This window comes from Aspergillus uvarum (genome assembly GCF_003184745.1).
Source record: "Aspergillus uvarum CBS 121591 unplaced genomic scaffold BO82scaffold_46, whole genome shotgun sequence".
NCBI lineage: Eukaryota > Fungi > Ascomycota > Eurotiomycetes > Eurotiales > Aspergillaceae > Aspergillus > Aspergillus uvarum.
The window spans coordinates 104,197-116,580 of record NW_020291343.1 but is presented as its reverse complement, the minus strand read 5'-3'; the positions used below and the strand labels follow the sequence as shown (position 1 = coordinate 116,580).

Genomic DNA, 12,384 nt, shown 5'->3' with positions numbered 1-12,384 from the left:
GTACTGTACACAGCCCTTAGTCACTCACTACGGCCAACTATGGAGATATGTGGCTTTCCCACTTCTTCCTCTCTGTCTCCGTCGGTCTTGCCTTGTGGCCAATTCATTATTCACGTTTTAGATAGACATCTCCGTAACGACATAGTATCTCCATATAAAGTACAGATTACAACTGTCGGGGGGGTAAAGCGGGTTCCATGGTCTCTTCAATCTCTTTTGGAACTTACCCAAGTAGGAGGGAGGTCAACACACTTGTCAAGAGTCCAATCCCGTCTTCTGATACTTAGCTTCCCACACATAACAGTCCCGGGTGTAATTTATCCTGTAACATCGCCGGTAAGGTAACAGGCTGAGGCCGAGCTGGAAAGGCTGTCTCGATGGTTGAAAGTCGCCACAGCAGTCCGTCCGAGACTCTCAGGCAGTATTATCGCTCCCAAAATAGCACCTCAAAGTTGTCGAATGGCCCCCCTTATCCTTTACCCTCCCTCCTTCACTGCCACTGCCTCTCTGCCAGTCAAGAGGGACTGTCTACTCGAGGTGCTCAGGTGCTCAGCTGAGACCAACCTCGTCAATCACGCTGCGCGCTTACTGTTGAGACCACTTGTCCGTCAATGACAGCGTTCATCGTGATGCTGAGGGTGATGTGTTATACATAGTACATGGATCGGATGTTCCGTTACCAATGAGACCCGCATCAGCAGCATCGGATGGCCTATCTGGGCTTATCAGCGGCCTGTTTGTCCCACTGGCTTGGTGCACGAAAACCAATCGGGCCAGTCACCTTCGCTGGAGCAAACTGAAAAGTGATGGAGAGGGTGTGCGAGTTGAGTGGGAGTCTGTTGGGCGGGGAAGGAAAACCAAAAGTGAGATTCCAATAGGCCGGTTCAGTCAGCCAAACCAACCCGACGGGCAGTCAAAGGGCTCCAGACAGCTAGAGAGAGAGGGAGAGACACACACACACACACACACACACACACACACACACACACACACACACACACACACACACACACATACTACCAAGACATGGTGACTTGAGTTGACAACCGAAGTTCATTGACTGCAAATCTGCTAGGTGAGAGGGCAAGCGCACCAGAAGCTGCATTCAAAGCCAATAGCCTCAACCTGTGAAGGGGAGGGATTGACTCGCCGGCTAAGCTAGTCGGCCCCACTGCGCATCCCGTCCGCCATTTGGGGGTTTTCATTAAAAGTACCCCAAAAAAAGACAAAAGGAAACAGAAAATGAGGGAAGAGAAAAAAACAACAATGCAAAAAAAAAAAAAAATTGACGAGGAAAGGCTGTCCCATGTTCCCTCACTCTGGGATGCCTCACGCTTACAGTAAGATCAGCAAACGACCTTTGCAGTTGGTTGGTTGGGTGGATGATGTGATGGATGTTATGATGAAGAGACCGTGGCTGCTGATTTGGGGGTTGTCTTGGTCAGTGCAGATGTTGTCCGCGGCCCCTCCCCGTTCTCTCCCACACCCCCAAACTCACGCTGGGTCGCTGTGGACTTTCCCTTTGGTCTCAGCCTCTGTGAGGGCGGAGACTGATAATCATGATTGATGGGGTTTGGGAGGAGAGGGATGATTATGATGATGCTGATGGCGGCGGCGGCGGTGGTGATGACGACGATCGATGATACGAACTGCCCCGGCGTAACGGCATTGATGCAGGCATGCAATTCCGGACTCGATGAGACCACTCAATTAGGACAGACATAGTATGGTCCCATGTCGATAAGCGGGCATGAACGAAAAAAACGTTCGCAATCCTCTGGCAGTCCATTCTAGCGGCATTGAGACTAGCAATTTCGAGAAGCAACACTACTGTACTGTGGCATCATCTCGAGCCCTCGACACCACTGGTGAAACGGCTGCGACTGGGGCCCACCACCTAACTTATGGCATGGTGCAAGATAAGTGCTACTAAGGTATAGTTTACCCGTCCTTACGGGTGGTACTATACTACTGAGTCTACTCCAGTCTAATAAGTGTTCACTACTGACAGCAAACCACCGATTCTCAGAAAAAGACATCCGAAGTCCCGGGTGCGGCCCAATCGGAGCCCTGTGACATTCTAGGTAACTCATATCGTAAGCTGAGGCAAAATTGTACTGGGTAGGTCGTCTACAGGGTCTGATCCCTCTCTGGGCATCTGGAGAAGAGACACATTGGCATGTTTCTTTCCTAGATGATTCGCATTGATGCTAATCACACAATAAAATCGATGAGCAGACATAGGATGGCTCTAGAATCCGATAGCAAATCATATGCTGGAGACACTACGCCGAGCATATGGTGCAGACAGTATTGAACCTAATAGGCTAGATTATTTCCTGAGGTGGAGGGAAGCTAGGTATAGCTCCTGCGTCGTTGGTTGAAAGATTTTCTGGGGAAAGTGTGAGGTGATGTCAAGTCAAAAGCACGAAAATCCCAGGGTACTGGCACCCCAAGTATAGGCTAACTCCAATTTTGGTGTCCTAAAATTGAGAGTTTGGCCACGTAGCACATAGCCTGTTCCCAAGATCACAGGCGCGGTGTGCGCACTCGGATTGTCAAAGACGTCAATCACTCACTCACATACAGAGTAGAGAGGGAGAGAGAGAAAGACAAAAAGGGCCTTCTTGGATTAGCTCACATTTTGAGATTCGACCTGTTCAATGGCAGATGGGATCGATCAGGTCTGGGCGGCCTACTGCAGGAACCGATGCGGAGGGGAACTGTAGGCTGCATGGCCGGAGAGGGGAAAAGCGACGTTCACGCCGGAATTCCTTGGTATGCCAACCGACCCTTGCTTGCATCGTTTATTTGTTGTCCGATAGACGGTTACACAGGGCTTAGGTACATATGAAATGCAGCTGTCAAAATAGAACGCCCGATTCTGATTTGCTTCAATCTGATCTAGTTTTTCTCCCCGTGGTCGCCTGTATGGTTTTGTTTTTCATCCATTGCACCTAGAATCCACTTTTCTTTGGCCGGTCTGCGATAGGGCCGGTTGCCAATAAAGAACTTTCGCTTACCGTTGATTGCCAACACCTGCAAGCCTCCAATCTTCTCATCTCGACTCAATAGTCGGTCTCTTGACTGCATTGGACCTGATCAGTTGAGAGCGGGACTCGGCAGAATGTTTGCTGGTGTATCATTACTCCGCTGAATCTCGTCGCATTAGTCAGGCAAACAGCACATGATTCATCTAGTACGTCGTTATTGTTATGATTTACAGCAATCGGGCTTAGTCCGACCACGGGACTTGACTTGTCCACGTCATAGGTCAAATGGCGGACAATGACAGTTCAACAGCCAATCGAATCCCACTTGTCACTTATCTTGTCTTGTCTTGTGTGTATGGTGGTACTCGAGTATCAGCAAAGGCAACGCAAGGGGACTCAGCCAGAGCTGTCAGAACTCAGAACGCGAAACGCAGAACACGGACCTCTTCTTACTCCCCCCCAAAGGGCTATCATTAACCCGTTCAAGCACCCAGCCATGAGCATCACCGTGGCACTGCACACCTTGTTCTTTCCTTTAACCGCCACGCAGTTCGCCGCCGACTCAAGGCTGCCAGGGATCGTAGACCTGGCTGGGGTCTCTCGTACATACATGACTCGTCAGTGTGGCCACTGTTTCAGATTTCATGGCGCAGGTACCAGGGTCCCCTTCTTCCTATCTCGTTGCTTGTCTTGATTCTCCAATCGATAGTCACAGGAGTACCAGGAGTCGCAAGCATCTGGCGATGATCAAACTAAATTACCGTATCGAATGCATGACTCTGTCTCCGGTCGCAGCGATTAAGACTACTTCAATGGTGGATCTAAAGATAGAATGGTTTGACTGATACACGCCACGATACCAATCTACTCTACTACCGACACTGCGCAGAGAGACGCCTTACTTGATGTGGGTGCAGCTTCCGGATTCCGGGCCAGTCCCCGGAGTGCGGTAATTTAGCATTAGCCACTGACAGCGGCGGAAAGTCGACATTATGCGCGACGATGATAAGGGAGAGGGGATGGCCAAATCCACCCTACCGCTTGACCGTCGGAAAAGGAGTTTTGGTCTTACTGACTTACCGGTAATGATTTGGAAGCATTGTGCCTAACAGGATGGGGTCGTCGACTTTCGAGATTTTCCTTGCCACGCCGACAAGTTACGACTGTTACACTACGTACTCCGTACTACCGGAGGTAATACGAACAACGACCCATAACGCACCCAGGCGACTTTACTCGTTCAGGTTAGGGAATCACTTGGCTTAATATATGCATGGAAGGTCGCTGAGCTTCGAGAAGACCGCGACAGCAGTTTTTGACAGTCCATCCGAGCAGCTAACAGTTCTAGCTCGAGAGACTACTATCGGCCAATCTCCACTGTCCACAGGGAAAAGCTCCATTCTTCTGCTCCCATCCCCATTCCGCAACTCCATCGCCCTTCCACCACTAGACTCCTGCCCATCAAGACATCAATGGGTGCCTAGTGGTTAGTTAGTCAGGGGAGCAGCAAGTGATTAAGCAAACGCCGAAAAGGAGGAAACAACGGCAACGGCCCAGGCCGAGGAGATCATGGCTGTCTAATTTCAACATCGTCGGACCTCGCACTCAAAGCAGCTCGCCGGACGATAACCCATCTCAGATGCCAGGGATAATTTACAGCTAAACGTCTTCCTGGCCCGTCCAGGCCCGGCGACGACGGCTTAACCCCTGTCGTTGCCACAAAGGCAAACCTAAAAGAAATTTCAAGGCCGTTGCGTCTTGGAAGACACGACGAAGCGAAGCCTCGGTAAAAGACCCATGCTCCTTGGTGCTTCGCGCTTTTGGAAAAATTCAAAGGCAAGAGGGAAAAAAATCAAAGAAAGAAATATCACACCCGAGAGCGACAAGAGCTAGTCTAACGGACGCTATAATTGAGGGACTGTCGTCATCGACTGGGGAACACCCTAGCTAGCTCGAGAGGGTCGTCGTCTCAACACCTTCACGTCGGGTAATCCATGGATGTTCAAAGTTCAAACGAAAGCGATGCTGTTCGCTTGGCCCTCGTTCTGCCCGTCTGTCACCACGAGAGAGAGAGAGAGAGAGATCCTCTTAGCTGCTACGTACTGCTGCTGCTGTTCCCCCCCTCCTCTTCCCCCTCGAGGACTTTACCTTACTCCGTACACCGGTGGATGAAAGACCCAGTTGCATCCGCATTCCGTACGCTCTACTCCACACGTCCATGGGAAGGAGACGAGCTAAATGGAAAAGAAACCCGACCGTTGTCTCGCATCATTCGAGCTACTTCATTTTCACCTTGGACCAAATTAAGGGATGATTCGATCACTCGATGTATATTCTGATGTAGTCGGAATGATAATGTCGTTCAACGTCATCTACAAGGCTGATTTGTTTTCTTATTGCTGTTTTCTATTAACCCCTCTGATCGACTCATTTTACGACGTCCGCGGTGGGTTCTCCGTGGGATGACAGCCGGGGCGGTAGGGACCTAGCCCCGAACAAGCGGCGCCACTCAGGTCCCCAAAAACCCAGTAAAAATAAGCGACCGTGCGGGCATGTGGGAAGAAAAAAATATGTCAAAATTATTGTCAAATCTTCTTACTCGGTATGGTACGTACTATACCTCATTACTTACTCGAAGTAGGCCACATCGCTTTTCCGACGAATCATGGGACAGCAATCTGGCACTGGGACTTGAAAGTCTATGACTGTGCACATAGTCAAGCAGTGCATCCCCGGCCGGGAATCGGTAAAGCTGGCAACATTCGACTCAACCTCACCATCAAGCTCCGTGAGGCAAGCAATGCGAAAAATATATGACCGAATGAGGTAATTTCCAAATGATAGTATTGCGCCATCCGCCACGATGGGTCTTCGGAGACCGGAGGGGATGCTGCGGTTATCGGCCACTCTGGCGGTCGCCATCGTCTACACGAAGTAGGAAAGAAGAAAACACTCAGTAAGTGTACAGTAGGCACTCTTGTACAGTATGCCTAGATCGGAGGATTTGGGGAGGCGATAGCCAACAAAACAAACAAATAAACAAGACCGCAACCTTACCCCGTTCTTTTAATCATATCGCTCCATTCCGACACTACCCAACCAAGGGTTTGCGAGACAGCACTGTTGATAAGCTATTAGAAAGCAACCCCCCCCAAACGGCTTTTTTCGTACTGCTATCTATTGTCGGTGGTGCCGGATGCAGGAGCCCACTCGACAAAAGAAAAGTGTGAACAATTGCGGATCCTATTATTGTGGCTAAACGTCTAGGAAGGAACATCAGGCAACGGTCTACCAAGTGGGTGGGTTACTGCTGAAGAAGGAAGGAGATTCGAGGCGAGTGAGTCTTAGTAAACTATAACTGACTATAGCAGAATCCAAACAGAAGTCAGAGAGAACCCGATCATCACGGTATGATGCATCAATGCCGTTGGATGGACAGTTGATCATTATATATAATCAGCATTGCATATCTGCGAGTATCATATCCCATAGAACCAAACTGGAAGATGTGCTGCCTGAATTATTAGCCCGGCCACTCAGGGAAGCTTTATGAGATCGTATCGACACTGCATATTCTTTGATAGAGTTCAGATGAACCAATAGTTCAGCGCCTAGTGTTGAGGGAGGGTTCATATTAGATGAGATACGGGGTGTAGGTACGCTAGATTTGGGAGGAGAAGGGAGAGAGGGGAGGGGGGGGGGTCTGGTTCTTTCGCTGCATTCAATGGTGAAGTGAGAAACTGGGATTGGAGGAAAGGGCAAACGGTAACATTACCCAGACCCAGTAGTGTTCTTTCTTTCCATTGGAAGCTTCCATGGCAGAGAGTCCCTCCAGCCAAGGAGGCTTGTCCTACAGTTACATACAGACAAGCTAACTGACTATGTACAGATAGACAGAAGACCAAGGAGCCTTAGAGTCGGGAATCAGCAGATCGCACACTACGGAGTTGACTAGTAGCAATCCGCTCTGGAGAAAGACGACGAGCCAAGCCAAGAGTCTTCTTTCCAGGAGACTAAACCCCTCAAGGAATCTGGCCGGGAAACCCGAGCCTCCGGACGAGCTGCTGTCGGGCTGTCGCGCGCGTACCTTGGGAGGTCCAAGGTTCAAGGTTGCCGGATAGCCAGATCTGAAACCGACTAACGTGTATGCCTGCCTCCAATCAGTGTCCGCTTGCACTGGGGCATGTCTCGGCTTCCGTCTTAGTCAGGAGAGTACTACTCCAGCTAGGTAGAGTGCGCTTGAGGCAGCATTCAAGATGGTAAGTATCTCCGATTTTATTTGTATTTCATTTCACACAAACGGCGACCCCTCATATCACTACACCCATCTCGGTCACTGTCTCCAATGAAGATTGCTACCTACGGAATACTTACGGGGGGGGCGCTGTTGGCATTTCCGATGCAAGTAAGCTCATTGTGAAACCGTCAGGGACACACCCACGAGGTGATAATATAGCTGAAAGGGAACCAGGGGTGATAATTCGAAATGAACCCCGGCTAATGTGATTTACCTCCTACATGCTTAGTTGCGGTCTAGTGGAACGACTCTAAAGTGACTGAAGAACTTTTAGCAGCATTCTTCGAACCTTCTAACTCCTCTTCCCTCGACTCGAGACGGGCGATAACTAATTTACCTTGGAAGTCGTCGATGGAGACCGGATCCATGATCTGACCATTTCATCCCAACTGAGTGGACACGGGGCTGGCCGGAGAACTTCCGACACCACTTGTGATTTGCATTTCGTTGAAGTAAATCCCGCTTAGTAGGCCCATGAATATGTATTAGGTTTTCATTGTTCATGGGAGCTTTCCCCTATCATTTCACGGAATCATCACAACTGCCGCCGGACCCTGGGTCTCCCGAGGGGAATCCACAATCCAATCTAGCTATGGGCTGAAGCAACCATACCGCACCATATATCTATCTATATGCGACAAAAAAAGTATCTCTCAACAGCGATGCGCGATGGACACCGTGGCTTGTCTAGCGAAATCTGCCTGCACCGCTTCCAAGGCAGTAGGCGAGGGTTTCCACTGTCGGTTGAGTAATGGCAATTGCAACCTTCGTACTTAGTCCGCCGCCAAGCAGCTTCCCATTCCGGTAAGTGGGCATGGTTCCGACTGCCGGCATAAAGCTTCAGGCTAATACCGCAGCTTTTTTGCGGGGACAAACAATCCAGGCTAGATACGGACGGCAGGCACACCACACCGTCCACTGCAGACCCAGTCACCCAAGCATGCGGCCGGAGTACTTTCTCTGGGTCCAGCGGTGCGAGCAGTGAATTGAGCTATGGATACTAGATATGGCAGTGGACTTACATTTGTCCTTCCTCATCAGTGCTTGAGGAAAGGATACTAACACACGCGCACGCACGCACGCACAACCTTACTGTTTGCTGGTTCAAGCCACAAGCACACCATTTTGGAATTAACTAGCGAAGCCTCCACAATTCCAAGCTCGTGTGGCGGCGCCTGGTCGTGGCAGAGACGATAACGGATGCTCTTGTTCGAGCTTAAGCTTGGACTGCGCGCCTCCTAGGGTATGGGTAATCACCATCCGAGCACTCGAAAGCCAGCATTGAACAGAACACACACACACACACACACGATATCTCTCCAATTCGGGGCTGTGATTCCCACTCCAGACCCCAACAGACAGGCAGGCAGGCACCTTTGAGTTCTGTTCCTGGGTGCTTGCAGGGAAGATCATGGACTAGAGCGGCCGATCGCATGAGCTGAAAATCTGGGCCAATAGGCCAACAAGCCACTGGCGCAGCACGTGCATGTCTCGACAGTCGAGTCGACACTGACACTGCACTGTCAATGGACCTGGCTCGTGGTTAGGGCCGTGTGTGATTGACGGTGAGCATGAGCATGCAGCACGTGAATTGACTACAGGCCACTAGAACAGTACCAACAGAGGCCAATGAACTCAATGGAACGGCTTAGTTGTGCTCTCTGGTACTATCGGTCCGCCTCAAAGGCACACATTCCGCGCTCACGAAGGCATTGGTTGGTTTTTCCGAACCTAACCCCAGTGCGGTATGTAGAGCACCCAGCGGAGTTTTGGGCGGCCCACGAATTGAGGGATTTTGCTGGGGAAAACGAGATAACGTAGGATCCATCCGCGATCTTGGTTGACCACCAAGCACCAAGGGCCCTCTTCCCGTTCTACTTCTCTAAAATGTTTTTTTTTTTCTTTTTTCTTTTTCTTTTTCGTCCTTCCGATTGTGGGAATGCTTGGGATTATGGCGTCATTGGGGAAACATCGGGGATTTCCTGCGGAAGCTATCCGAATTTTTCGTTGCGGGCAGCCGGCAAGAGGTAAAGAGGTGAAAGTCTATCAGCGCGAAGGTTAAGCACCAGACTCTAGTGTCAGCCCCAAACCCTTCGCATGGGATGAGCTTACCTTGGATCGGATCCTCGGCTTCAACAAAACCTACCATCTACATGGGTTGGGTTTTGAGAGTCATGCTTAAAACCTTACGAAAACGTGGGAGGACAAGCAGGTAAGTGACACAGCTATGTCCTTAATTAGTAGGAGAGTCCATCTCTAACATGTCTGACCATTGACTGTAGGAGATGTTTGAGCTGAGTCTATTATCATGTCTCCTAGGAGACACGACACGATAGCAGCTGGGTCGCGACTCTCGACTTGTGGATGCGGGAGTCTTGGTGTGGCTTGAGCCCCATCCAGCATATACGAATACTGGACACCTATCTTCAGCCACTTCATTCAAAACGTCATTCATTGGAAGGTACACCGGAGGTTACCAGTCCTCGAAAGAGGCGGGTAACGTTCGGATTGCCCTAGAGATAGAACCCACCACTACCGTGCGACATGCGGCCGATCAAATTCAGCCCTCACATACGGAACAAAGAGTCATGCACACTCGGAATGAAGCCATTCAAAATTTGGGTCGTTGCCAAGATTGCCAACTCCACGGACTGATAGTGCGATCTCCCCCCAAAAGTACTTAGGGTTGAACTCTAATTGGATATCACTCGCAGCATTCGCTACAGCACGCACCGACTCCACACGAGGAACCAAACCTTGTTCAGCTGTCGCGGATTGCTACAGCCTACAGTGGTGTGCGGCAGGCTCCCGGGGTTGCATGTATTATTATCCCACGGTGAAACTCTTTGTACATGTGTCAAACACCTGTGTTACCAGGAGCGGAGTCTGGGAGCAATCGTGGGTCGCGGGCATCTGGGAATGCTTCATGTCATGGACGGGCAACAGATCTCTAACCCGCGATTGGTAATCGGGGAAAGAAGGAGGGATGTGCAGGGCCAAAGGATGGTCCTTCATGATCGACGCGAGCGCGTCCCCCGCGGAATCGACCTCCGGAGAAAGAGTGGGACTTGGATTCCTATCTGCACAATGCACAATACATGCGCCCTGCCAGACAATAGCTCGTTGCCTTGGTGGTGGGGATGTCTGAGAGTGAGAGAAAGGCAAGAGCAAATCAAGGACCCCCACGTCCGACGGATACCTGTGTCTCATACTCCGACTCGTGCGGCCGGGGCAAAAAATGGCATGATGGTGGATTGGTATCAGATAAGAACTCGAGATGGGATGGGGGGGCAACGAGCTCCGTTCCATGGATCGCGTGGCCCATTCTTCCACTTCTCCAGCACAATACGAAAAACCAAGCACTGGGCAAGTCCCAGAATGAACAATGCACACGCCAAAAATGGCCATCGTCATTATCTATTACGCGAGGCGGTCAAAAATAAAAACCAATAACAGCACCGCGGGTTGGTTGATCACACGGGAAGCTGGACCGGACCGATAACTAGGTACTCCGTACAATGCTCCTAGACTTCCAGCTGCCAACTTTTTTTTTTCGCTTTCTGCAAGGACCTTCTGGGCTTCAATTTGATTGGAACCATGGATCGATGTCAAGCCTCACACGTATGAGTATGTACCGCTGGTTTATTTTTGTTTCTTCGGGGTTGGGGTTTGATTGGAATAGGCAGGCACAGACGGTTTGATTGCTGGGATTGGGGGGCCTCTATGCGAGCCGAGCAAGCAAGTGAGCAAGCAAGCGAGTCAGCGAGGCGACGCGAACAACGAGAGGAGAGCAAGGACGCCCGCTCTGATAGCGGTGCTTGATGATTGCTGGTGTTGCATGCAACATCAATCCATCCATTCGATAGAGAACGCGACGAGCAAATTCTGCAGCTGCAAACTATGCAGCCTGCTGCAGGGCTTACTGGCTTAGCTGACTAGTGTGGCCTACACTCTGCAGGTTTGCACCACCAGCGCACAGCCCCATGACCATCTCAATCGGGCTGAGCAATTGCCTTCAGGATCTTACGAATTACGACGACTTTCAGGCCCCAAAGCAAGCCGTCCTAGACAAGCATGAGGACCAAAGTCCCGTCAGCGACCCTTCTTCTCCCTCCGCCCCATGACCACTGCATTAGTCCCTTCCCAGAGCATATTCAGAACATCTACTCGACCCCCCGGATCTCTCCATCTTAGATAAGTTGATCTATAGTCGTACGCCTGGACCGCGATTATCTGACCATGGGGCCGGACATGGGGCCGTCCGGGCCGGAATCAGCGAAGGAAGCGAGGCTTGCAGAAGTCCCTTTTGTCCTTCTTCACACCACATAAGCATCCTTCAGGAATCCTTCCGGGCATGGATGACAAAAGATGAGGGGGGGGCAAACAAGACGTGCCTTTGGGAGCTGGGGCTAGCAGCGTTTGACGCCACTGGCAAAAGCAAAAAGAGAAACATGTATTGGAGGGGAAGGGAAAAGCAAATATCGACCCCAAAATATCAGACTGAAGAATCCTGGATATTGAACGACAAGCAAACCGGCATGAACTACCGATAAGCAAGCACACAAATACACATAAAGAAACATGAGGCAGAGAGAATTTTATCGGTCGATACGCAAAAGCAGAATGAGGCAGAAAAAAAAGGAAGAAAAAAGGGAAACAGGCCTCAGTGGATGGTAGTTTAGATCAAGCTCCCCTTGATCGTGGGGAGTCAGTCTCTTCCTATCATATGTTTATACATCCAATGTGTCTCATCATCAGCCCATAATAATATGATTGTGGGAGAAGAAGAAGAAACGAGATAACCCAGGAAAAAAAAAAAGACGAGCATCGCGCTCACCGCCCTCCAGCCTCCCCTCACAATCCCACTAAGCCTCTTCCGTAACCCTCAACGACCGACTTAACCGAGCCTCTTCTCCGGACTAACTCAATCCTCCGCTCCGTCCCCACACCAGCACTATAAAAACTCCTCCTGCTTGTCGACCACCACATTTTTCTTTTTCCTTTTCTTTCTTCGTGCGGCGACGCAGCTATTACATTCACCCGTGTTGCCTGGACATCATTCTTTACCGTGATGTTTTTTTCCCAGGTGTCAGT

The 12,384-nt window shown here is 50.4% G+C and overlaps 1 protein-coding gene across 1 annotated transcript; it reads left to right on the top strand.

Moving 5' to 3' along the window:
• Window positions 1–483: 483 nt before the first annotated feature.
• Window positions 484–1,170, top strand: BO82DRAFT_132907 (uncharacterized protein). The gene has a single exon (XM_025629982.1). It carries the CDS (start codon window positions 683–685, stop codon window positions 1,031–1,033), a length of 351 nt encoding a protein of 116 aa, XP_025489621.1. The 5' UTR covers window positions 484–682; the 3' UTR covers window positions 1,034–1,170.
• The last annotated feature ends 11,214 nt before the right edge of the window (window positions 1,171–12,384 follow it).

Excerpts from the sequence above, each read along its gene's own strand:
- BO82DRAFT_132907 (XM_025629982.1), top strand. The coding sequence starts at position 683 with ATGAGACCCGCATCAGCAGCATCGGATGGCCTATCTGGGCTTATCAGC.